General features: G+C 37.8%; 3 protein-coding genes across 3 annotated transcripts in view; 2 read left to right on the top strand and 1 right to left on the bottom strand.

The window, feature by feature from the left end:
• The first annotated feature begins 597 nt into the window (after positions 1–597).
• LOC140946567 (elongation factor 1-alpha) lies at positions 598–12310 on the top strand. Its single transcript, XM_073395694.1, has 7 exons — positions 598–695; positions 1237–1418; positions 4178–4357; positions 7299–7595; positions 8420–8570; positions 9987–10243; positions 11761–12310. The coding sequence occupies exons 2-7, from the start codon at positions 1275–1277 to the stop codon at positions 12115–12117; spliced, it is 1386 nt and encodes a 461-aa protein (XP_073251795.1). The 5' UTR covers positions 598–695; positions 1237–1274; the 3' UTR covers positions 12118–12310.
• A 2658-nt stretch (positions 12311–14968) lies between these two features.
• LOC140945774 (AP-5 complex subunit sigma-1-like) lies at positions 14969–23379 on the top strand. Its single transcript, XM_073394818.1, has 7 exons — positions 14969–15083; positions 15707–15858; positions 18060–18092; positions 18628–18687; positions 20539–20656; positions 22028–22087; positions 23239–23379. The coding sequence occupies exons 1-7, from the start codon at positions 15000–15002 to the stop codon at positions 23308–23310; spliced, it is 579 nt and encodes a 192-aa protein (XP_073250919.1). The 5' UTR covers positions 14969–14999; the 3' UTR covers positions 23311–23379.
• Positions 23380–24188: 809 nt separating this feature from the next.
• The window catches only part of LOC140945251 (uncharacterized), a 20731-nt gene continuing 16969 nt past the window's right edge, over positions 24189–27950 (bottom strand). Inside the window, exons 7-8 of the mRNA XM_073394301.1 lie at positions 26075–26378; positions 24189–25705 (exon numbers count right to left, since the gene is read on the bottom strand). Of these exons, the coding sequence (XP_073250402.1) occupies positions 24957–25705; positions 26075–26378 (1053 nt within the window). The 3' untranslated portion in view covers positions 24189–24956. The remainder of the gene's footprint in view (positions 25706–26074; positions 26379–27950) is intronic.

Genomic DNA, 27950 nt, shown 5'->3' with positions numbered 1-27950 from the left:
CCAAAAGACCAGCTCGAACAAAGCAACTGCAACTTTGCAAAGCTCAGGGCCAGAAGTTAAGTGTAAAAGGCAAATTTTGTTTTTCTTTAGTTTTATGGAGGGCCAGATCTAGAGTTTGACAACAAACATACTCAATTTTGTTTGCGTGCTTTCAAGAGGTTTCAGTTTTTGCAGTATAGCAAGAAAGAATCTCGCACTTTCAGCAGGACGAAACTTTGCACGCTGCACGTGCGAGGAATAAGACAATAGCGCTAATTTGGGCCATCGTCTCATTTAGGTGGATTCATTTGTAGCATAGATTTGCCCGTTGGAATTTATTGTTTTTCATCTCGAAAACAATCACAATCAAAATTCCAGCGGACAAATGTGACAGCTTTATGCGTTTTCTTCAAATGAATCCACCCTTAGTAAATTTTACACGAGTTTCTCGCGTCCTTTTTTTCAATAGTACTTTTCTACTTGCGACCTTGGAAACTTTCTCTTACTTTCTTTGAGAAAATACGTATTCCTTTTTTTACCGTTTCCTTTTTTCAATGTCGCGTAAAAAGCGGAAATTCATGTACCAGAGATTGCACAATGCCTCCTTATTATGGCGTAATGACGTCAATATCAGTACCCCCCTCTAGTCGAGTATAAAGTACGTACCACGCTCCAAAGCCGGCCTCTTTTATCCGTGGATTCTCAGTGACGCGAAGGTTTGTAGGAAGTCATGTTTTATTCCATTTAACCCTCCTTAATCTTCCCCTTCTCGGTACCATCGAGAAGTAGTTTTTAGTCAAAAATGTTGATATTCTATGGCACTTACTTTTAAAGCGTGTAGTTTGGGCTTTTTTTCAGGTTTTAGAACGGTAAAGTTACTCACCATCTTGCGTGCGTTGTAGTGGCCATTTCCTTTCAAATGAGACTTTTTTTTCGGTACGTTTTTGCTTCTTTATAGCAAAAACAAGGTCCTTGGATGTAATGTCAAAAACTACGCGTTTTTTAATTGTAATTTGCCTAACCCACCTCGTGAAATGAGAACTATTTGGGGCATTGAAAGTCGCTTTTGAGTGGGTCGAATGCTCCCTGACACGTGATGTATTAAAAAGACTGAAAAATTTACTTCAATATCAAATGTGAAAAAAAAAAGCGTGACAAACAGTAATATTCTCTTTGCAATTTTTAAGTGAACTGGGGAATGTGGGGTTTTAAGTGAGAACTACGTTTTTACGCTCATGGTTTTCACTTTCCTTTCAGAAACATCTTGTCGCAAAGATTTCTTCACAGCCGACATAATGCCAAAGGAAAAGACTCACCTCAACATCGTCGTTATCGGACACGTAGACTCTGGCAAGTCCACTACTACTGGCCACTTGATTTACAAATGCGGTGGGATTGACAAGCGATCCATCGAGAAATTCGAGAAAGAGGCTGCAGAAGTAAGTTTTGTTTCTGTTCGCGTGTTGTGCCATTTGCCGTCTTTCAAGTAGGCGACAGTGAAGGCTGATAGTGTAGTTTTTGAGGGAGGTTTCGTCACGTACTGTTTCATCTATTAAAGCCAAGGTATTCCTGCTAATGTCCTCCAAATTTCATGTGTCTCTCGAGCCAATTTTCGGTAGCACTTGTGCTTATGGTGATATGCTGGCATACAACGTTTTCATGCGTATTATTATTTTTTTTTGCAAAAAGTGTCCATGCAGACTTGAAGGAGCTGTGTCACGAAATTCAGCTAAATTAGGCAATTACAAAATGCCCGTTAAATCGACGAGAAACATAAAAATAACCGCTTAAAACATTAAAACACAACAGATACAACAGACACGAATGGGCAAAACTGAAGAAGATTGAAACGCATTAAAATTAGGGTTTTTGAAAACTGTTCAGCCTAACAGTTTTTCAAAGTTTATCTCTGCAGTTTGCAACTTCAAAAATAATGCTCAGGAGACCTATTGGTTTGTCTCGAATCTCTGACTTTGTCATTTACATGTAATTTCTTTGCTTACTTTAAGTGTCATAGCGATTGAGGGCGAGTAATCGGCAAAATTAAACAAAATGAACTGGACTGCCGTGACACAGCCCCTTTAAAGAGATAAGGGCAGGGTTTGAGCTAGGATTTGATCACTGGGGGACAATTTGTCCCCTTTGCTAAAATTTTGGGGGACATTTTCATTTTTAGGGGGACAGAAATTTGTACACCCTTCCTTCTAAGCAAGGCTTCTGATAGGTCTAGGATGAAAAAGTCAAATTTCGCAGGATTTTTAGGGACAAATTCGCGGAAAAATCGGCCGATTTCGCGGGAGTTTTCGGGGCAAACTTCACCTAAAAGCAATTGGTAAAAAACGACCGATTTTGTGGTAATTTTCAAGGCAAATTTCGCTAGAAATCATCGGTTTTGCGCTGATCAGGACAGACTTTTAAACATTTTTCGAACAGAGGTCATCATTTGCTCTTTCAACAACAATACGCTCCAGAAATGAACCAGTGGCAAAGCCTTTAACATGATGGCTAGTGCCCAGTTTTTCGCAACATAATCTGTTTGCACGTTTCAGTGACGAAGTTCCTAGATAAATTTGCAAGTTTACGGCAAGTAAATAGCCCCTATAGCTGAAATAAGTTTCAAATATGTTGTACAGACATGTATTTGATAAGATTTCTACTGAATTTCGCGGTAATTTTCGTGTTTTTGTGAATGTCGCGGCTCCATGACCGCGCGAAAAATCAGAAGTCCTGTCTTAGATTTCCGACAAAAATAGCAGTAGAGCGTGACTGAAACGTAACTTTGGAATGAACTTTAAAGGTGCGATAAAATATACTTTCCACGTTCTGTTTCAGCTTGCAACTTCTGTACCGAAATAAATCTCTTCGTGTGTGCTTCCTTTCAAGTTTTTTCCCTAAATTTTGAAGGGGACAAATTGTCCCCTTGGCCGTTTTTTAAAGGGACAATTCCAATTGCAGTGCGGAATTGGTGCAATGGTGCGGCCTGGCTCAAACCCTGTAAGGGTTATGCAACAATTTTTCGACATTACTTTAAAACCCTAAAAATGCACTGGAATTAGAAAAAAAAACCTAAAATAATGGTTTATTTATGTCTATAATTACTCTACTACTATGCGTCTCCCTGTGAGCAGTGGTTTCTCTGGGCTGGACACTACACAACTAAGGAAGAGAAACCACTGCGAGTGGCTGTTTGCTTCTTTGATAAAGCCTAACTTTGAAGAGGTAAAACTTGTTTAAAAACAAGTTACGGCTCTCACAGATTTGCTTACGCTTATAACTGCTGCTTTAGTGCGAGCCTGCCATGAATTTTTGCTCTTTCGGTCTTCATCCCAATTATTCCTACCCACTTTGTGTAATGTAGGCAAACCCATGTTGAATTCCAAGGGACCATATCCAATTTCATAAAGAGAAGTGAAATTTTGCTGCGCCTTGTTTATGTTGTCTGCAAGACTTGAAATAAGGCATTTCCACGTCGCAGTCATGCAAAAAGGGCAAAGAAATTGAAAAGAGATTGAAAAGCAGTATGTTTACTTGTCAAAAAATGGCTTTGCATTATAATTTGATCACAAGATCTTGAGTGTTATGCTCTTACTACAGTATTCTGCACAAGTCCCTTTTAAATTGGACTCAATTCACAATTTTGAGAACAAAGTCATTGTAGGATGTAAAAGGATTGCTTGGTGTTGTTAGTGGAAAGTTGTTCTATTATATCACCAATTTGCACCAAAGTTGCTGATTGTAGGCCGGGAGACATTTTTTCATCATGCTCTATCTGAAGATCTTCAGTAGAATCATACATTAACTTATTAAACTTGCTAATGAGCTTGGAAGCTAGTGCATTCAAAGGCTGGAGAAACTGGGGAGCAACTGGGCATGGGGAGGAAGGCATCCATTTCATCCTCACAAGGGGCTAAAATCAAAGGCAGCATGAGTATATCATTTTCTCTGATTCAACAACAATATTAAAGCAGTCCATTGGGGATGAAATCAAAGAGTGTTTTGAAGGCACTATTGATCTTTTCTTGTAAAAGACTGGGAATTCAGCAAGCTAAATGACCTTACTTACTGGCTAGACGAGCTACAAACCTGGTCAATCGTAACATTTTTGCCTGTGAGGAATTTGTGTTTTGGTTAACTGGTGAAGTCATCTCTATTATGATTACTTTGCTGAAAGTTTTATTGATTGCTCTTTCCATGTTAGATGGGCAAGGGATCCTTTAAATATGCTTGGGTCTTGGACAAGCTCAAAGCAGAGCGTGAACGTGGTATTACCATTGACATTGCCCTGTGGAAGTTTGAAACAACGAAGTACTACATAACTGTCATTGATGCCCCTGGTCATCGTGACTTCATCAAAAACATGATCACTGGAACATCACAGGTAAGCCACAAATTTTCACTCAGTTAAAGAAGAAGCTCTTGAAGACAATCTTTGCAGTAATATTGTAGTTTCAGGGAGAATGTCAAGTGCTAGACTCGAAACTTTTTTATAGGGACTTAAATGGGGGTTGCCATAAAAATGAAGAGTAAAGAAAGGATTGGTGCTAAGCTTCATATTTTGTGGAGCAAGTTCCACAAATAAACCGTTTAAGAGCAGCATCACTTCACCCAGCCTCCCCGTTTACAAGAGGCAAGTCAGCCTGGTTGAGCATGCTTACCCATTTTGTTGGGCTGGCTTGACTCTTGCATTATTTCTCTTTATTTTTTTGTTGTGTTTGTATGAAAGGCAGCTAGCCTGCTTGTGAGATCTTGGGTTTCTTGCAACGATGTCTCCTCCATGATATGCAATATTGTGGGCAAATTACACAAGAAGTACACATGCAAATACACATGTTAAAAATACACATGAGTACATAAGAATACTTTGAATATCTGTCATGCAAGGATGTAGCTAAGAAAGTGATAAGCAGACTTTTTGGATAGTCAAGCTGGCTGTTCTACTTATCTCCATCTCTAAAATTCCCTCATGTCTTTATTTTCCTTTCAATTTGAGCTGGTGATAAGCTCTTTTTAGCTGGAGAAATTAGCTGGCAGCTGGCTTTTAGCAACGTCCCCCTGGTCATGTGATTTTAAGAATGCCAAAATTTCATTGGGTTAGCATTAGAGAACACAGTGTGAAGCCCGAATAGACACCTAATGAGGTTTACACAATGTATTCTCTCAGCATAACGAGACTTGAACAGAACCCCACTAACTTTGTAGAATTACTAAATAAAAAACAGAACTGCACTGTGCCAGTTATGGAGAGAGCGTACCAGAAAGTTAAGTACCGAACTGTGACAGTTAGCTTTCAAATATTGTAATAGGATATGGCATACATACATGCATATTCTGGGATTTGGCAGCAACCTTATCATCACTTATTTTCGTGAAATAAAAGTCCCGCAAAGAAAAGGTGCCGCGGAAATTAAAGATGCGAAAATTAGTGAGCTTTATAGAAAACGTAACTTAAGTTGTCTGTCTGCTAGTGGTACTTAGCAAGAACTGTGGGCCTCAAAACATCACAAAAACCTTGCAAAATATTTCTCTGCGTGTTTTGTAGACACAAATCCGTGGGTGTGTTGTGTTCAATGTAACTCGGTTTGTTTTTAGGTATATATACATGTACTCTTAATTGTATTGTAAAACTCCCTGGTAAAGTGTGTGCTTGTCACACAAAACGCGTGGGAGACAAGAAAACAATTTTACAACTCAAGAACTTCGCAGAAGTGCTCCACAGTGGTTTATCCTTTTAAAAATATTCTTTGCAACCATGTAACAGGCAGTGTGGAAAAGCAGCACATTGCAAGAGGATGGAGCAATGTTCAAGCAAAGAAAACCTCCTCGCCTGAAGATCCATTTGAAAACATTGAGGCAATCCTTATCTAAAAGCTAATTGGCAGCGCCATCGAGTTAAATAGTGCCTTGGTTGCTTGTATCAGTGTTGCTGCTATTGTTAAATATTCCAACCAGTTGCTTTTTATGTTTCTATGCCATTATGGTTAAATACAGTATGGAAATAGAAGTTTAAAAAACCGGGCACTAGTGTACTTGATTTGTGAAATTTAATTACCTTCAAAAACAGTGAATGATTCGTCAAAACCGCGAAATTTAAGTCCTGCAAAATATTTCTATTCCAAATTCATGAAATTAAAGTCCCGCTAAAATAAGTGATAATAAGCTTGTCCTAGATGGCATTGCAGTTCTGTTCATAGATCTTATTTTCTATTGAACAGTTAAGTTGTCCTTCTTGAAATTTTAGTGGAAGAAACAATCTGGCTTCAGCTGATGCTACCTAACGCTAACCATTTCATTGGTTCCCTGGTGTTCTTTTTTTTTTTTATTACCTTGCACCACATTGGTCCGTCTCACCTTGAGTATGTTAGACGCAATCTCTACTGTATGCTGATTAATACAGTAAAAACCCCCAACTAAGAACCTACACTTTTAGGAGTCAGCTTAGACAGGTTCTTATATAAATGGTAGTTAACCCTTTAAACCTGAAGATCAAAATTTGAATTCTCATTTGTTGCCCCTATTCATTTCCTACAGAAGTAGTGGGGAGAAGTTGATAAATATCAAGCAAATTAATCTTGTGTGATCATGTCTGCAATTCTCATAACCACTCTGTTTTACAAAGCATTGCTATTACAAGAAGAAATTTGACCGTGATCACTCTTAGGGCTTAAAGGGTTAACAGAATTTTAGGCTATTTAGGTTCTTAAAATGGGTTCTTAATACTGGAGAAAAAACAATGCATAATGGTGTGCTGATCTACATATTGCTTAGTATGCTTTGTAAGTCTACATATCTTGCACTCATTTTTCTTTAAAAAACATTTTTACAACAATGGCAATCTGCTTCTTTTCTTAAAATATGATTCTTGCAATGCAGCTGTGCATGTAATGTACTAGTATGATTTTAGAAAGTAAGAACCTGTTTGAAATTTCTTAGGCTAAATAGGTTCTTGTTTATAGGGGGTATAAATGACCAATTTTAAGCTAACAGGTTCTTAATTTTTAGGTTCTTAGTTGTGGGTTTTTACTGTAAGCTATGGTGAGAAAAGCTCAAGTAGTAAACATTTTGTAGGGATGACACCAAATTAAACTGTAAAATTTGTTTGTGTTCTTGACATGGAATTTTAAGCGAAATCATTTCTCCTAGTAAAATGCACATTGTTGTATTTGGCTGATTCAACACAAACAATACCCCTAGCCTTAGAAGCAAAAGAAGCTACTGCTTATTTAGGCCAATGAAAATGGAGGTCTGGAAGAGCTACTGTATGACTTTATTGGTTGCATTGGTTCTTGACCAGTAAAAGTTTTCTTTCTCAAACAATTTAGGCTGACTGTGCTGTGTTAATTGTTGCTTCTGGAACTGGAGAGTTTGAAGCTGGTATTTCAAAGAATGGACAAACTCGCGAACATGCATTGTTAGCTTTCACATTGGGAGTCAAGCAGCTTATTGTTGGTGTAAACAAGATAGACAGTACTGAACCACCATACAGTGAGAAGCGCTTTGAGGAGATCAAAAAGGAAGTTGGTGCTTATGTAAAAAAAGTGGGTTACAATCCTAAAGCTGTTGCCTTTGTTCCCATATCTGGTTGGCATGGAGACAATATGCTGGAGCCAAGTGACAATGTATGTATTGCAACAGCTTGCCAGCAATAGGGAGCTTATGCAACGATGACTGCAACCCCAACAGCAAAAAAGCAATAGCTTAAGATTAACAAAAAACAACTCTGCACATGCAGCATGCTTTTTTGTACAATTATTTGCTGTCATTGCTGGACTACAGCAATGACATTTCATGGAGAATGTGGACAGAATTTTTCTCAACTTATTTACAGTCCTTAAAGACTCGACTCCAGAAAAAATCGGCAACATTTGGCAAATTGATTAGATAGAACAAGAGTGGTGAATTTTTAAACAGCATAAATTCACTTCTTAAGTGATGTTTCCACTGCTGTTGATTTTGTGGTTGCTAAAGCTCTGTATTAGTACTAACTGGGTGAATTTTAGGCCTGTTTTCAAGAAACCCCTCTGCGTGAAGATACTGTATTTTCTGGTGTCTAAGTTGGGACAATTTTTTGGGCCTAAAACTTGAAAGAGAGTTTATCCTAAGTCTATGCAGCACTGTTCAAAAGTACAGTTGACTCCCAATAACTCAGACCCTTGCTAACTCGAACCTCATGCTAACTCAAACCAAACTCAATTTCCCTTGGACTTCTTCATGCATTACTGTAATTATATCCTCGGTAACTTGAACCCTTGAAAACTCCAACCTCCTGCTAACTTGAGGTAAATTTTGTTTCCCTTCTGATCATTTCTATATCATTTGGGGCCGTATCAGTGACTGTATCAGTCGCAATTTCGAGCCCTGATGAAATGAAGGAGAGTATGTGTTAGTCACCTGTTCATTAGAAGTTATTGAAAAAATACCATTATTATTTTCTTATTTTTAGATGTCATGGTTCAAGGGATGGGCTATTGAACGTAAGGAAGGAAATGCCAGTGGAAAAACTCTGTTTGAAGCCCTGGATAGTATTTTGCCCCCGAAAAGACCCACCGATAAGCCTCTGCGTTTGCCCTTGCAGGATGTCTACAAAATTGGAGGTTAATACAATGTTTCTTATGTAAAGTTCAGTCAAACCTCCACTAACAGCCACCTCTCCACAACGATTTTTTTTTTGCTCCGATGGACAGTCCACACATAGACTCTTGAATAAACCTCTCTTCAATGGCAATGAGCACTAAAGTGCATCCCAAACTGCCAAAATAACCCCTCAACAACGGCCAGTGTTTTTAGCGGCTTATGAAAAAGTCAAGAATGGTCCTTAAATTTGATCCGTAGGTACATCAATGATTAATCGCTGCAACCCTATTTTGGATTGTGCGCCATTTATACTGCTGAAGTAAGCATAAATTTTCTTTATACTTGCAGTGAATGTTGCGAACCCTGCTGGTTTTGTCACGTGGACATTTTGATTCAAAACCTCATTCAAGTTTTTTGTGTGTTTTATCTCTATACAATATTATTTCTGATTGGATTTCCATTATGGGATACACTCCTTTTTTTTATAAGTTTTGTTTTTCCGGCCCAGGCTGAATATTCTTATTTTTCTGCCGATTTTAGGCTGAAAATATTCTTCTATTATTCTTCAATAAAGCCTAGTGCTGTTTTTGTTTTCGCTAGGTTTTGTTATTTAAAGAGGAAAGAATTTGTCATAATACTTTTTTGTGGTTTAGTTTGTCTTTTGTGCTGAATACTGTACATATGTATTACATGTACCGTTCATTGAACTGTCATTAGCGTTGAACATTTTGCTATAGCTAGTGCAGGTTTTTTTAGCTAGTTTCGCCGTTCAGAGAAAGGAATAATTTTATACGGTTAAGTTAAAAACAAAATTGTATTGTATTTACAGATGTTTCGACACACAAAATTATATCTATCCTTTTCCAAATCTTAGCCTCAGCTTTATTCTTAAAATATTCTTAAAACTTGGCCAATTTCAGCCTCGATATTCTTATAAAATATATTCTTATTAAAAAAAAAGAGTGTACAGTACACATGAACTTAGTGCAAAAAATATGTTGTACTCTGCATAATGGCCTCTTCTCCATAATGGCCACTTTCTTCTGTCTCCAAGGTGGCTATTGCGGTGGAGGTTTGACTGTAATTTAGCATAAAAGCTGTCCTTCCCTCACTCGCCCCTCCCTGCCAGTGAAATTTAACAAGTACAAAAGGTAAAAGAGGTACTCAAAGGAAAATGTTCTCACTGCAGCAGAGATGAACAACATGTTGAGACAGCCTGCTTGGTACAAGTACAAACAAGTTGTTTATATGGATCCATAAACAGGGGTTGGGTTTATTAATAGTTAAAGACGAGATGGTGATAACCCAGTAGGTGTTTAAGGTTCAGAAAGGCATCAAGTCAGCTTGTAATGTTCTGGTGGGGTAGATTGTTGAATTTACAGTAAACAGGCTGTAATTATGTGTGACTTACTTAATCTGTTTTAACCTACTTAAAGGTATCGGAACAGTTCCTGTGGGACGTGTGGAGACTGGAGTCCTTAAGCCTGGGGTAGTTGTTACTTTTGCTCCTCAAATGCTTTCCACTGAGGTCAAATCTGTGGAAATGCACCATGAAGCCCTTACAGAGGCTGCGCCTGGAGACAATGTTGGCTTTAACGTTAAGAACGTTTCTGTAAAGGATGTTAAGCGTGGTAATGTTGCTGGGGATAGCAAAAACGATCCTCCAAAAGGAGCCAAAAACTTCACTGCTCAGGTATGTTGGTGAAAACTCGTCAACCCCCATCTGCCCTTGTAATGTTTTTTTTTCAAATTAGATGAAGTAGATCAAATAAAGCCTGGTTCAGATGCCGCTCTGCTCGTGTTCCGAACATGATGAATTAAGTGAGGCAAAAGAGTGGTGTCTGAATCAATTTTGGTATGGCAGTTTTAGTCTGGTGCGGCAAAAGTGTCAAGTTGGACAGAGTCTGTCCAAGTTTTTTCGAAATTAACTTAGGCTCAACACACTGTGCACTGTCTGAATCAGATGCCGCGCCACTGTGGCTCCAAAGTCGAGCTTATTCAATTAGGTTCAGCACATGAAAAGTACAGCGTCTGAACCAAGGCTAACTGACCTCAGGTTAAACAAGGATATGCCTGAAAGCGTTAATTCATGATAAAGCAGAACAGTAAAAATCGTATGTACATTGATGAGGAACTCTATCACCAGCCATATTTAATGTCAATATGGATTCTACAGTAAAAGCAAAATGGTGATGATGCAATAAAAGAAGCATACTTTGGGATTCAATAGTGATAAATTCAATAGGTGTTAAATGGTATATGTTGCAGTGAAAACCAAAAAAAGTACTTCGACTTAAAATTCAAGAGTATCCTTGCAGTGTGAAAATTGCCTGAAAAGTCCAGCAACCTACATTCAATTATTCATCTCTACCTCTATCTCTTTATTTCTTGAGAAAGAGGTAGCAAGACACTCAGCATGGGAAATGTAAGGCCATTGCATTGTGCTGTTCAGTGTATCCCTATAATAATATTATTTGATGAAACTGAGTATGATAGAAAGAATCATGGTAATTGAGGAGGGTGTTATCTGCCGCCTCAGCAGAAGACACCCTCTGGGATCTACATGATTCTTTAGATCATAAGAAAGCTGTATCCAATTCCTGTAAGAAATAATTATTATAACATTCATTCAAAATAATTAATACCTTAAACATTCTTACCTCGGTTGATGCTCTTGTCTTCATTTTGTGTTTCTCAACAAATTCAGGTTGCTGTTCTCTCTCTGTTTAGTTAAGCTATTCCTTCTTCACAAAACGTATGAAATTTTCTGCCATTTTCTCCAACTCTACCAAAGCAACTGAGCATCTGTAACCTTGTGCCTGGGGCTTTTCCATTGCCATCCCATTTTATTATTGATGCATTTTACCAGTTATCCCAAAGTTCTTTCACTTTTGGTCAAAACTGGCTGGTTATGAAGAATAATAAGCCACGTGGATTTGAGCCAGTCAGATACAGAAAGAACGACATCTGTAAAAAGTTGGGCTCGATATGCTAAATAGTTATAAGAAAATCTCTTTGAATTTCCATAGATATCACTTGCCAAGAGCTGAAAATTGCACTTACTGCTCTAGTTAGATAATTATAATACCCTGACAACGTTTGTTGAACAAGAGCTGACGCATTCATCGTTCATCAATGTTGAACCATGTGCAACTGTCTTAAAGAGGTTAAAGTGACATTTAAGGAGCACATTCTTGTCTTTCTATGCAGGTCATTGTTATGAACCATCCAGGGGAAATTCATGCAGGATACTCACCAGTGCTTGATTGCCACACTGCTCATATTGCCTGCAAATTCAGTGAGATCTTACAGAAGATAGATCGCCGCAGTGGTAAAGTATTGGAGGAAAATCCCAAAGCTGTCAAGTCAGGAGATGCTGCCATGATTGTTATGATTCCATCCAAGCCAATGTGTGTGGAGACATTCTCTGAGTATCCACCTCTTGGCCGCTTTGCTGTGCGTGACATGAAGCAGACAGTAGCTGTTGGTGTTATCAAGAAAGTGGAGAAGGAGGACAAGACCCAGGGCAAGACGACCAAGTCAGCCCAGAAGAAGGGAGCGAAGTGAACTGCGGTGCATATTTTCAATTCCAAAAGACTCCTCCTGCAAGTCAATCATGCTGTTGTTGTGAAGTGGCTTCTTTCATATTTGTTTCATCGCAAATCTGTGAGGAGGCGGAAACAGCCTGTTGTGCTGTTTCCGCTAAAATTCTGAAGGATAAGTGTACTTGGTAGAAATAAATATAATTAAGTTACAGCGAGTGTTGTGGTGTGCATATTTCAAAAAAGTGGAACGTTGGTCTTTTATGACCTCTTATTCTCCCCTTGAGCATGTGTTGTTTTCTCATTGTAAGTCACATGAACTCTGCTCGTTCAGATACCTTTGTACGAAAATGACCTGTTGGCTCAGTGATTCGAAGTAAGTATGTGACTATACAGTGCTCCCGAGGGAAACAGTTATGTTTTCCGGAAAGGCGCGAAGGGAAATAGCAGGAATCGAGGAAAAACAAATTAAACTTTTTGATGTGTTTTATAGAACTTTTTTTACGTTTCCCGTGAAACCCTGTAAATCTTTTCCTTTCGCAAACACCCTTGCATAGAAAGTTTGATCGCAGGCGGACCATCCAAGGTCCCCGGACATTCGTCTCTCCTCGCCACTACAGGGGCGGATCTAGGGGGAGGGTGCAGGGGGTGCCCACCCCCCCTGAGATGAAGGGGCGGATCTAGGGGGAGGGTGCAGGGGGTGCGCACCCCCCCCTCCCGAGATGACCTGCGGTTTTCTAATACAACTGGTATTCTGCCCAAAAAAAACTATGTGGTTTATTGGTGTTGAAGTAGAGCAAGAGACGAGTGCACCCCCTCCTAGAAAAAATCCTGGATCCGCCCATGCACTAGTAGGGTTCTCAAAACGTACTAGTGGTGAGGAGAGACACGGGGCACGTAGGAGTTATTTGTGACCTTGATTGTAGTTAAATTTTAGAGTTGATACAGCAAATCGCTTTTGTTTTTACTTCAGAATCGAGGAAAACGTCATTCGATCGTGTGACAAACCTGGTAACATATTACCCGTGAAGGGAAATAATTGCGGACGAATAATAGCGCCAAAGGTATAGCAAGAATCGCTGAAAGGTTAATTTGACTGGGCTGCCAAGGGGCCATTTTTTCTGAGGGGAGGGGGTGGCTGCAAAGACTTAGGCCATCACATAATCTCATCACCGACCATTGCGTGACATAGAGAGAATCATAAACTCATTTGAACATTGTACCCTTTTGGAAGACTTTCGTAACGAGAAAAAATGAGTCTCATTTTAAGTCGGGGCTGTACAGTTACTTGTCAAATTCCACCATTATGAATATAAATAAGCAAGTTAGCCATTCTAAGCAGGAAACTACTAGCGTTATTTTTACGAACCCCTCACCAATCCCGCTGCTCTATGGATTGGAAAACGCTGGCAACAAGCAGTATATTTCTCAATTCTGGTTCTTAAGACTAACAAAGCAAATTAAATTGTCTGATCCTTTCCAACTGTCCAAGTGAATATATAGATTTTTCACGTAGTGATCTACAATGAGCACATTACTTTCCTGTAAGGAATGACTCACACGTAGAGCAAAAAAGAAAAATTGGCCGTCACATTTTTAACGGTTTAAATTTCAGCATAAAGTGAAAAGAAACCTCGAAAGCGACCCATCCTATCATCTTTTGTAAAAGGCACTGAAAAAATGTGCCAATAACAGCTTGAGAGACATCTCTTGAGAGACATCTTTATTCAATGGATGTTTCCACACACACACTAGCAATCACGTTTTGGACGGAAGAAACTCGTCAAAAGGGTTAAACTTCAAAGAGTGAAGGAAAACCGCAAAAGTTTCTTATTGTAGCATCTTTTGAAGGAGACGATGAAAAAGCACAGTACGCTAGCTTCAACTTCATTTAATGGCTGCCTTCGCTCAACATGCCTTATCGTTACCAAGTTAATAATTGATAGTGTTAATCATCAAGACAACGAAAATCCCCTGGGGAGTACTCCTTTACATTTGCCCTACAGGTATTGATCTGAAATAAGTGCTAGCGTCAGGATTTGGAGAGCTGCACAACGCACCCCCACCACGAATTCCCAAGAATTCCCGTCCCCCCTCGGATTACTAAGTTCATATTAATTGATACCGTTCATTTTCTGACACAAAAATCCCCTGGTACTTCCTTACATTGCCTAACGGGTGTATTGGTCTGAAATATGGTCTAGAGTCAGGATTTGGAGAGTCGGACGCCGGGCACACCCCCACCACGAATTACAAGGAATAACCCCCCCCCCCCCCCCCCCCCCCCCACGGAGAAAGAATAGAAGGTATTTTATAAACTGGGCCAGCCCAGTGACTAAAGAAGCTTGTCTCTCACTCCTCGTCCCCAGAACCTTCTCGCTTAGGTTGGCTTGTCTCTTTTTCTTCTCGGCACTTCGTGCCTCGCTCGGAGAGTTGAAATCGCTTTCCAAATGCGTCGCCCTTCGGGCGACGATCGTTCCCACCGACCATTGGATGTTTGTAATACGATCGCATGACGGTTTGATCAGTCAATTCAAGTTCATATTCGGCTCTACAGTAAACAGTACGATTGGCGCTATCAACTGTAAGCTCACAAATAACTCCTCTGGGCCACTTCTCTGCGTCCTGTGAGAGAGACGGCTCTGTAAGTCTCATAAGCGACTTAAAACGGCCTCAACGCAGAAGTCAAAATTCATAAGGTACGTTGCTAGTTAAGTCACGATAACTACTAACTCTGTATTTTATAAAGCATTTCTCCCGATCTGACTTGGACAGTGCGAATGGTCGGCCTGTGACGAACTTACTGGAGACCCAAATTGGTTACTCTGTGCGTAAGTCGGTCCATTCCTTGGTGTTTCATCAAATCACGCGGCCACCCAGCTCGGAACGAATAACAAATAATAGGAGATGGTATATGCTTTCCTGATCCATTCTCTTGCTCCTGGTCCATGCAGAATATTATATTCTTCGGTATTTACACATGATTCTCTGGTATGTAAATTCTCTCACAGAACGTTGGTCGTTTTACTGTTGGAATGAGCAACTTTTGAGAGTATCCATAGTCTGTGGAAATATTGGCTTTTCTTAGTAACTTGTTTAGATCAAGATGTTTATTCACCCTTTCACTCCCATGGCACTCTTGCGTGACCACAGAAAGGAAGGCATTATTTACTTCACGTTCCAGGGTGCAAAGAAAGTCAGTTTTACAGCCTGCCATTCGGGCCATGCCAGTAGTAGCTAGCATGTACTAGCCCATAAGTCACTTTAACTAGCCCCCAAACTACTTTCTGCCACTTTGCGAAAGTTTGAGCATGAAATCTTAGTCTGTTGACAGAAAAAGTCCAGGTCTTTTTTAAAATGAGATATACATGTACATAGGAGACAAATTTTGCCCTCTATCTGGGATAGATAATCTGAGTTGATTGACTTAACATAAAAATCACCTGTCAAAGTTGCATGAATTCATTAGTATTAGTGCAGGTAATTTTTTGCATTAAGGGATGGTGGTACAGGTACTGCCATGGGCAACTTGTAGAGAGCAGCATAGGTATGGATAAAAATGGACACTGGGTAAATTAAAAGGATATCTTGTTATTATAACTGTTTCATTTCAGCCTGATGGAGTTATCATTCAGGATGAACGTGAAAGCAGAAAAGAGCAGTTGTTACAAGTTGCGCAGCGTGTACAGTCTGAGTATTCATTTCGGTATGTGGCATTGGGTGGTACAAGCCATGAAGATCTGTCTGGGTTAGCTTCAACAGATGAGTATGTAATAATAATAATAATAATAATAATAATAATAATAATAATAATAATAATAATAATAATAATCAGGGTTTTCATTAAGAATTCTAGTAGCAGGAGAAAGGTGTACATTAAAAACCCGCATACAAGAACACCCATTCTCGGGTTTCAGGCTGATTGGGTTCTTATATATCTGGTATTTTAGGTGAAATCAGCGTGAAAGTGTTCTTAAGTGTTCCTAACTTTTTAATTCTAAAAAAATGTAAGGGATTTGCCAACTATGATGAAATACATAACTTTGAGAGAAAATTAAACTTGAGACACACAACATTAGAAAATAAATTGCACAACCGAGCTACAGACACTGTTCTATTAAACTGAAAAGGGAAGAGTTTTTATATATAAGAACAATTTTCAATTTTCAGGCTGAATGTGTTCTTATATACATGCTCCTTTTTTACCAAATTTCAGCTGGGTGTTCTTAATCCACATGTTCTTGTATGCGGGTTTCTACTGTACTGTCACACTGGAGAATATTTTGAAAGAGGCTCTACGTCTGAATAGAAGGCTACCAGACCTTTGCTGGAGAATTATGTGTACTATAGCAAATGGAGAATTCTTCGATCTCCAATGCCTAATGAAAACCCTGAATAATAATAATAATAATAATAATAATAATAATAATAATAATAATAATAATAATAATAATAATAATAATAATAATAATAATAAATTGTCACTTATATTTTGGAAGAAGGAGAACTCTGATACCAGAAAGCTCAGAAAAGATTCCGAGCTCCAGGGTAGAATCAAACTCACAACCCTCTGAGTTCTAGTTCAGACACTCTAACCACTGACCTATTGAAGGCTCTATGGTGGGAATTCTTAGTGAGGGTGTGCCACCGAGCTCTCCAAATCCTGACCCTTTTTCAGACCAAAAAATTTCATTTTCCACACCCGTTTTCAGACCCGGCCTTTAGGCAGAAATTGTGTCATCATTACTTAAATTAGAGTGCAAACAAAAAATTCTTCAAATGCGTTTTGTATTTGTATATTACTTTCTATTTCATTCTTATTCATTTTTGAAACGATGTTCTGCAAGCATACATTCCCGTAGTTCCCTCAAAAACCATACCCGATTCCAGACCAAAATGGGCAAAGTGTATACCTGTTTTTCTGCCAAAAAGGCTCAAAAACCACACCCTTTGGGGCAGCACATACCTATATGGCTTATGGCTCTTTTATCAACAGATTTTCTCACTTACTGACCCCCTGAGAAACCTTGTCCTGACATTGCTTTTATACCATCACTCCTTAAGTGTGTTCAAAGCTGAGATGACGGGTATCATGAATAATGTCTTTTTTAAATAATTATGAACATTATTTTATTTATACACTTACGCAAAAATATTAATCTTTGAATTCCTGCCCTGCACAGATTATGCGGACGGTTATTTTCTACTGCAGGTCAACCATATTCCACTTTAAGTGTCCTTTAAGTGTTGTATTTTAAGCCATTTGAGCCTGAGTAAAAAAAGATTTTATCTACTTTAGAGAAATCATTTTAGCTACATATTATTTTGATTGAAAGAGGTGTTAAGAACATTACAACACTAAAACAAGGCTTAGTCAAATTCATAGGACTGTGTAGTTTTTCATTGGCAGATGCTCAATTTTTTTTGTTTCAAAGCAATGTAATAGTCGAGAGAAACTTTCTTTAAGTCTGTCCTATCTGGTTTAGTTTCTAAAAATTAATGTCTTGTGAACAATGTTGTGTGTGTGTAATGTTGTGCAATGGACATTACATAGAATGTTGTGGATCTGACTGTCTATGAGTTTGTCAATGAAAATTTTGTACATTATCATATAATGTTTTAGGGAGCTAATGTATTACATTTACCATTATTATATATGACAATTATATGAAGTCCTTGTATTATGGGAATATGAATGCAAGACCCACATAGTCAGAAAGAACACGACAGCATGCTTTACAAAATCCTCAAGTTTGATGTTAATCAGGTCAATAATTATTGAACAAGATAGAGCTATTCAAGACCCCCAAATGTTGCTAAGAAAATACAGAGGTTTTCTGGTTATCTATACATTTCGTTAGCAATAATCTGGGCCCATCCCCTGTAAAAGTTATATAGCTGACCGAGTTAGAACTCTAAATTTCCTGTCCAATGTGATGACTTATGTTTAGTTTGTATTTTTCACAGACTTCTGTCAAATTTGAAAACAGGTTTTTTCAGGTAAGCATTTTCTCTTATTTCTGCTATCTTTGTTGTCATTCATAATATTTTTCTATTACTGGTCCCTGATTGCATGGTTGATGTAAATCCTCAATAAGAACAGATGCTAGTTGAAAAACCACCAAAGAAAGATGCGACAGAAACGTATTGGCGTATCAATCCAAAAGAAAAGCAAGTACAAAGACCTAGAACTGGAAATACAGAGAATGTGGCAGATGAAAACCAAAGTGATCCCTGTGGTAATAATTATTGTTGGTGCACTTGGTACAACAGTAAAGAAGGGGATTATAGAAGACATCAAGAAAGTATCAGAGAGAGCTATAATAATAATAATAATAATAATAATAATAATAATAATAATAATAATTATTATTATTATTATTATTATTATTATTATTATTATTATTATAGTAATGAATATATAGAAGTAGCTGAGAGTTTTTTTAGCCAATCAAAAATGGAGTTCAAGTATTTTGAATGAATCATTGTTAAACTATTTTTTATTCAACTGGTATTATTTTCTCTCCCTAAGTAGACTCTCACAAGGAACTCCATTTGCAGTGGAAAGAATAGCTCTATGGAAGGGACTGGCAAAGTAAGTAGAAGCAGTGTAATTCTCTTTGAAAGTGTAGTATCTGGGGGATTTACAGGTTGTACAGAATTTGTTGCTTTCCCAGAATACCTTGATATCTTGCTTTGCCTTGGTCAAAGGGGTTGGTTGGGGTAGGTTGGAGGAGGGGAGGTAATAATGTATTAAATCGACGTTTCTTTATAGTCACATGCCTTCTAAGTTCTGATTGAATGTGCCTTTGAAAAGTATTAGGAAATTAAGAAAAGTTGCCACATTATGTTGCAAAAGAAGCATTATTATTCATTCAAAATATTTCTCGGTTTCTGATTGGCTAAAATCCCATGCATAATTCATCATAACCATAACTATAATTTGTCAACCAAATTTGGAAGAATTTAATTGTGATATGTGCAAAATGATGTCAATGGTGCTGCAGAAAATTGCCAGATTATTGAAGTTTTAACCTAGAAGACCTGGGGATGAGGTCTAGTTGTTTTGGGTAGTGAGTAAAAAAATGACAGAACATTTGATTCGTTTCACAAGGAATAAATAGGCAAGCTATTTGCTAAAAACGTAGCAAGAACAGCAATAAGACAACTCGATGGGTGACATCTGCTACTGGAGAATATTTGTAGAGCTGAACAACGCTTTATCTCCTAAACTTGCCAATTAACATGCTCTATCACAGATGAACTTTGAACATTGATGGAGGTAAGCATGTTTTAGCTTGTTTTCATACTAGAATTATTTTGAATGAATAATTAAAACAATTATTGAATCCGGCTTTCATAATTTATCATTCAAAGAATTATGGAGATCTCAGAGAGTGTTATCTGACGTTGAGAGTCTGTTATAAAGGCTGCCATTTTTACCTATCTTTTGTCCCTTTGCCCCACCTATGGCCCAATCTACAAAAAAACTAACCCCTGAAGTTTGTAAAGATGCCTTTGGCATCATAAATCATAAAAATTATTCCACTCAGTCTTTGTTCTTTTAAAAATGCAATTTTATTGTTTAATAACTGTGTTCCTTAGAAAGATGTGGGTGCCTGGGATGTCTAGGGGCTTCCACTTTTGCCAGCTAGCCCCAAGACAGAGTTATGCCACAGTGCTTTGAAGCCTTCACAGGGCAATAAACTTTCACTTGTTCGCTCGTCTGAGATGAGTAGGTTTTGTACTCAGACAACTGAAACTCATAAAGCACTTGTCCAGCTGGACGAGTAAAATTTATCTTGAGCAGAAACACTACATCACCTCAACAGCGACTTCAACACACTCAAGCAGTGCCCAAACAGCTAATAATAAGCAGCCGAAGACAAAACTGCCACCCTTTCCTGTTAATAATTAATAGTTATGGAGTCTGATGACAATGCATGACAGTACTGTAAAGAATTACACTCACTTTCTCTTTCGACAAGTGGATTTTATGTTTGGACAACCAGAATCTGCAAAGTAATTGTCTGGTGGACTCGTAAAGTGAAAAGAAAGTTTTTTGTCCTGCTTGAGTGATGAGTCCCCACACCAATGGGACCAGGTACCTGTCATGCTAATTTATTCTTAAGTGGAAAAATAAAAAGTGGGAGGGATGGGCAGGTAAATGAATGATCCAGAGGCTGGTAAACAAAGAACTAGAGTGGCCACCAAGAAATGCTGTATTAAGCTCATGGAGCTGAGCCACCACACTGACGGCTAACTGACAACATGTGACAGCTGTGCTCCTTAATGTTGCTATTTGTGTTAAATTTCATATAACTTCATATTAATTAATAATTTTTTTAATGTTTTGTTTTACACAGAGTGAATAAAATTATTCTTTTTAATTATTAATATTAATGGCTGTGGTGGTCAGCTCAATTATTTTACCTGTCTTTTCCAGCTGTGGATTCACTTTAATTTGTGAAAAGGATGAAAACCACCTTGTTGCAGAGAATGTTCTGAATCTCATAATCAGACATCTTCAAGAATATTGCCAAATACTTCTACAGCCTTCAGAGGTACATTATTTTTCGTCCAAGTTTTACACGTAATATATGCCTCAAGTACCCTGCCTCAGGCATTCAGATGTTGGGGAGTGAGTTAAATCGTACACGGGAAAAATGACTATATCTGAATGCCTGGAACGGATGGCTATGTCTTAAGTGACTTTCAACTTGCAATATCATGATTATCATAATAATACAGTCGAACCACCTGTATTTTAATACATGGTCACCCTTTATTAAGTGGTCACTTACCAAAGTCCTAGAAATAGCTTCCCTTGATTACTACCAAATTATTCACCTAAATGTCACCTCTATTAAGTGTTTGTGGTCACCTTAGTTTTCAGAGGTGCCAACAAGTTATTTTTTTACTCTGACTGTTAATCACCTCTATTAAATGGTCACCTTGACGAAAGGTACCATATGCTACTGCAACAGATTCTTTGGGTTTCTGGGGAAACTGCCCACCTACCCCTCCCCTAAGCCAACATTTTGCCCTAAGTGAGTAGTAAGTGATAATGATGGCATAGGGGAGGGGTAGGTGGGCAGTTTCCCAGAAACCTAAGTTGATCATTTTTTTTTACTTCCCTTCTTTTGGCACTTGAAGGGCTAGAAACAGTCTGAGAACAATGTCGTGGGACACATATTTCACTCTTTCAACAGCTTCATTTTTCAAAAATTTTTTAATACTGTTACTCAAAGGTTTTTCATTAAGCTTTATTAAGTAGTCAGTAATCCATTCCCCAACGTATTTGGGTAATACAGTTTTGACTGTATCAAGGTTAAAATATTTGATTATTACAACTAGTGGGGGTGCCTATCATTGATCTTATTAATAATAATTTTTAATTTTTATTGAACAAATGATTAAAAACCTTAAAGCACCGCGATATAATTAGTTATTGAAAATATTCAATCAATCATTGCGGAAAAATTAGCCATTTATGTGAAAAGTAGGAACACACAGTGCCCTCAATAGGATTTGAACCCTCTGTATTCAGGATTTTAGTCAAGATAAAAGGGTATGCAGTTTAGTATTACAATTTTGTCTTTAGTTATAAGTACCATTGGTTGCATCTAAGTGTGTACACGTGGCAAAAAAAACAGGTTCTAATTGGGTGCAAACATGACATGTTTTACCATCAAAAATGAGAAGTTTGGGGTGGCATTCTAGACAAAATAATGATCTCGTGCAAAGTGGGTGGCTGTCTGTCTGCTTGATTTTCACACAACAAACAAAATATTCATCCAAGAATTTTTAGACGTTACGCAGAATTGCTGGACTTGTAAAACTCCAAAGAAAATGTTTTTTTAATTATTATTTTGTCTCTTTTCTATGCTTAGATGCAACCGACTTCAACAGACGGTAATGATTTTAATTTGTAGGCCATTCTTAAGGCAGACAAGGTCACTGCTGTAATGCATCAGCTTCTTCCAGAAGGCCAGGTAAACACTGTAATCTCTGTTATGAGCCCCTAGCTAGGAGAGGGGTACATGGGGCTTATTTTCTAACCAGTTGTGAGATCGTCGCAGATGTAATTTAACCCTGGCAAGTAATGACAATGAAGCAGCACCAAAATCTTTGTTCCAGGTCCCCAACAGAGTGAACGAATTACCATAAATGCGTTTCAACCTTCATTTCAACTTCATTGCCCAATCAACAATGGCTTATTCAACAGGCCAATCATGGGGTGTACTCAAATCCTGATATACAGATGGTAGCCTAGAACAAGGATTTTGGCGCTGTTGCAGACGGACTTAACCAGAGTTTAGTTTAAAATTGTCTGTCCCGCAGGCTAGTTGTGGGGAGGAGTTATTGGAGACGGGGTATTATTATGGTTAGAGAAGGGGCAACATGTTAAAAACTGGAGCACCAACTCTATGTATTTCATTTTATTACATATACTGTAACAGTTGTAAACTCATTAATCAGTCACCTATCTTACACCAAAACTTTGAGTTGACATTCAGATAATCATACTTATTTGTTTTCAATAAGAGTTTTGTTCATGTTTCTTGACTGTTAAGTGTAACAGTCATAAAATATGACTATTATAGGGAATATAAAATTAATGCTTATTACAGAAGCAAAGGGGGCTTGAAAACTGTTTAATATAAGAGGAAAGTGGAAAAGAGATGTGGTACTGGTAATGTTGGGGGGGGGGAGGGGCTAATGAGAGATATCACAGTATTTGATGCATTATTCATCATAAAGATAGTCAAAGAGTTCATAAAACACAGGGAAAGAATGAGGTCAATTTCTAACAATCTGGACTGAGCAAGCTTGTTCGTTAATATGTAAATTATTAATAATTATAGTGAAAGAAAAGGTCCGCACTCTTTCTCGTTTCTCAGACGTCATTTGGCCTGGAAACCAGTTGTAGCGTCGCCAAATGTTGGCTGTTTTCACAGGCTATAGTTTCAGTTGCTATCCTTTTATTTATCATTGGTAACTCTCATGCATTTAGTTGTTGTTGAGGTTGACACTTTCATTGGGAGTGTTTATGTGCAAGCCTACAGACATTTTTTTTTCTGTTAAAATATTTAAGAAAGTAGTTTAGAAGTTTTTTTAATTGCTTTTGTTTTCTCCTTTTCAGCTGCTGTTTATGAACAACCGGTTCTTGCGTCAAGTGGAAAAAGAGCTGGAACAAGTTGTCAATGCTAAATAAACTTAATTATTTTATAAAAACAAGCATGATATAATAATTTATTGTAATGAATATATACAGCTATTGCCATCTGGTGATTTCAGTTCTTATAAGAAAATATGCAAACTTGTCCTGGGAAGTCTTCTTCTTTCTTCTTCCAAAGTGAATGATGGAGTCTTGTTTTTCACTAGGTGGTGTTAGCTTTTGACTCTATTCTGTAGGTCTAGACCCTGTTGTGTATCCAAGTTGAAATGAATCCTCTTCAGCGGTATCTTCACGATAATATCTTTGTTAACATTAATTTTTTACAAAATGAAGTTTCGCATTCTTTTTTTGGGGGAAGTCTATTATAATAAATAATTTCCTTAATAGTTATATAGTAATTCCTTTGCTTGGTTGCAAAATTACATCATTGATATTAGCTTATTATTTTCATACATTTTTCCAAATTATGGCCACTCTAACTTCTGAAAGATAAAAGCATTAGAGGTTTCAATAAGCACTGACAGCTGACAAAACATGTTGGCTGCGCTGCTTAGAGACGTCAACTAGTTTTTCTACAAAGAAGAAGCTACTAGTTTGAATAACTTTGTAAAGAATAAATATGTCATAAAATCTGAATGAAAACGTAATTATTATAATTATGATGTGTTTTCATAATTTAAGCTGGTCCACTGGTTTTTTGTTATGCTTTAGTCATATGAACTCTCTATTTCAGTCATTTTTTCACAAGTTTCTTTATAGGTTTACATATAATATTTGTTTCCGTGCAAAGTACGTAATTTATTTTTCATCTCTTTCACTGGAATTTTACAGGGTGGGGAGAGGGAGGGCATTAAAACGCTCCACCTTTAAAAAAAACACTAAGAAAATAGCAAAACAATGAGATACAAAAAATATTTTTTATGTTCAGTGAGTTTTTTTAATTATTATTCTTAACAGATCTCAAACAAACAAGCAATTCATGTTTCATCAAGTCAAAAAACCACATGGTAAAGCAAAACTCACAGGGCTGTCGTTAAGAGCTCGACGGGTTAAGGAATACGATAAATGTGGTCCCTGGTTACTTTCATTGGAAAATAGAGGAATAATAGAACCAAAAGAAATTTCTAGCTGTTTGATTCCCTGCCTACTTCTTGTATTTACCCAGCAACTTGCAAACTTAGCGACAACCCTGTCTTGTTGTACATTTGATAAAGCAATCCTTATGGTGATAAAACTGTTACTTTTCCAACTTTTGAGTCTTATGGAGTGATTAAGTCTTCAAGTTTTGACCACTGAGATGAAGACTCCCACCTGTATTTTCCACTGAAGATGCATTGTTCAGTAATAATTTGACAAACAATACAAGAAATAAATATTCCTACTAGGCAATTTTGTTTCAGACTACTGTTCTTTTCACCTTAATTATATGTGTCCGCAATAATATAATTTGACAAACAATACAAGAAATAAATAATTATTCCTAGGCAATTTTGTCTGCAAGTAAACAGCACTTTGCAAAGTGCACAGGTCACCACAGTCGATCCCCTGATAATAGTTTACTGAATGTTTGCTTTTGTACAACAAACTGACAAGAAAATATGAGAGAAAGTTTCCTTAAATTAAGCAATTTTGTGCATGGGAGGCTAGACCTGGAAAGAAATATTAAAGTCTTCCTGATCACTTCAATCAATCCGCTGATAAGAATGTCTGCCTTTGTCAAACAAAGCTTCAATCTCTTCTAATGTTTTTCCTTTTGTCTCCGGCATGAGGAAGTACACAAATATAAATCCTACGAAAGAGCACCCTCCAAAAAACCAATATGTTCCCTGGATGGTCAGAGATGCAACCATGGGATCATACATTTTGGTGACCAAAAAAGCAAGCAGCCAGTTGGCCATGGTGGCAATACTTGTAGCTGGGCCACGAGCTCGAAGGGGAAATATTTCTGACATGACAAGCCATGGAACTGGACCCCAAGCTAGGGCAAAAAAGAGGTTAAACAAAACTAAACACAATATGGACAGCCAGCTGATCTTTGATGCTTCTACAGAGTGGTTTATGGAACCAACCAGAGACACGGCATCAGCCGAGGAGGTTTCATTTTTTGGAGGAATATAGACCTCAAAATACACGCCAAGGCCCACAAGAGTGACTGACATGCCTATTGCCATGATTAACAGCAGGATTCGTCGTCCTGCTCTGTCCATGACCAAACATGCTAAACCAGTGCCAACGAACTGGACCAAGCCAAGTGCAATGGAAACGAGTTTGCCATCTTTAAATCCAGCCTGACTAAAAATACTCGCAGCATTGAAGAGAACTGCATTAACGCCACAGAACTGTTGGAAAAACATTAATCCAATGCTGATGATCAAAGGTTTTGCTATAACAGGTGACAACCATTCACGTAATGAGGGTTTCTCCTGACAATCTGTGAAGCAAACAAGAATTAATTCTAACAGCCATCAAAGTAATTGGATGAAAGATGTAAAACTTCCAAAAAAGAAACAACTACTGGCAGATTACAGCCACTCTGAAAGAAAGAAATGTTTAAAATAATTGCCACAAATAATCAAAAATATCTATAATGAAATTACAAAAGCAAGGGTTGAAATTTTGCTGTTTACTTCAATATTATGACCATGATGATGATAAAACAGCTTACTGCTGGGTGTAAAAAAAATTAAAAGAAAAGAAAACAATTCAATTATCTGTCATAAACTGGGGTTGCCCTCCTTAAATGAAAACAGAAACTAATAATTTATTATATAAAATAGAGAAAATATTTTATTTGATCTACCTAAAGTAGCTTCAATTGCAAAGCATTCTTCTTCAATGTCAACATCAGGGCCCCGTAACCAAAGCAGAAATTTTAGTGCATCACTCCGTCTGTTCTTCCCTAAGGTCCAGCGTGGCGTCTCTGGCATGGTAAACATAAGAACAACAAGCAGGGCAGGAGAAATAGCACCAATGAGAGCCAGCCATTTCCAGTGACACACAACACCCATTACATATGACAATAGAAGGCCTGCTGTGACTGCTAACTGGTTAACAGAACCCAGCATACCACGTAACCTTGCTGGCGAAATCTCTGCAATGTATACCTTATGGACATCAAAACAGATATAAAATTCAAGTTAGAACTCATTGCAGACTTAGAATAAAAAAGCCCTAAAACAATAATCAACTTAAGATCTAACTTAGTTTTTTACTTTTTTGGCTCAAAAGATATCCTAAAAACACTAGGGTACACCTTTCCAAGTGAAATCTATGGTGAAAGCCTTAGAGTAGTGGTGTTCCAATCATCAATAAATTGCTGTCTGACTGTATTGTGACACAATAATCGATTATGGAAAAAGTTAAAACAATTATTGCGGGAAAAAAAATTTTTTGTTGGCAAATCAACAATATCAAAAACTTGGTCTTCTAATTAAAACAGAAAGTGAAAACGACTTATCATCCAAAAGCACAGAAAAATTCTGAGCTCCAGGCCAGAATCGAACTCACTACCCTCCAAATTCTATACACTACAACCACTTTTGGGTCATACCACTCAAAAAGTTTGTCCCAAAATACTCTGAAATTGACAATTTCAAAGCCAAAAAAGTCCTTCGATCATCCCTGTTCCCTGTCACTTGACATCCAGAGTACCCCCCCTGCCCTGCCGGGGGGAGGGATGTTCTACAATGAGTCCAAGAGCCTCTTGGCTTTGCATAATACTGTAATCTGTTATCAGATTTTGACCCCCTTTGATATGGCATCTTGTAGAAGTGGCCATTCCCAGCCCCCTCCAGCTGGGTGGGTGGTGTTGGGAGTCAGCTGAATAATCTGATTGACCTACCCATTTGATCATCAACTATAACACAAAAAACCTCTTTACAAGAGTTCCATTTATTTTGATCTTTTTACTAGTCAAGGTAATAAGGAAAATTTTGGCAATTATTTCTTTGGGCAGCTTGATTGAAGTATTGTAGAGATTATTTTTTGGGGTATTCACAAAAATATGAAGAGTTGTGATAGATATATTAATCATTTCATGTTCTCTGGAAATTTTAATGGCTGGGAAATTCCGCATGGGATTTTTTGGGGATTAAGTAATGGTCCGTGTAAGAGGTAGGCAGGCGAACGGCAAAAGTCATTAAAAGGTGCTAACTTTTAATCATTAATTTCAATTAAATCAAGCGTTCTGATTGGCCGAAATCCAAAAATCGCCAAAAAAAACAGTGAGAAACGTGACAAAAACAACTTTTTTTAGCTTTATTTTCCCCATTCCCCTGTCTTATACCTCACTGCCAAGTTTCAGCATTGTTCTATGTGCCAATCAAAAGTTAGAGCGGAAAACGTGCAACACATGCGCGACCTTGTTGTGACCCCATCTTAGATCTGACACTTGAGATGTTAGGAAATTTGTCTTTTACCCGAAGAAATCTCGTCAATTTCTTCGTTAAAAATCTGCATTTTTTCTTTATTGAATATTTATCTCAAATTTACTGTATTTTATCATCGGAGTGGTCGTCAAAATGCTCTTCAACTTGGTTTGCTGCCGTCCTCAACATGCCGAATCGCCATGTGGAAATTTGGGCCCGGCGTAGTTGTTTCCGTTGTTAGGCCGGATCAGGAGGAGATCGGAATAATTGTGGCACTAAATTGGAGTACAGCTGGGCATAAAAGGAGAA

The sequence above is a fragment of the Porites lutea genome, chromosome 8, assembly GCF_958299795.1.
Source record: "Porites lutea chromosome 8, jaPorLute2.1, whole genome shotgun sequence".
In the NCBI taxonomy this organism is placed as follows: Eukaryota; Metazoa; Cnidaria; class Anthozoa; order Scleractinia; family Poritidae; genus Porites; species Porites lutea.
This window is presented reverse-complemented; position numbering and strand designations above follow the sequence as displayed.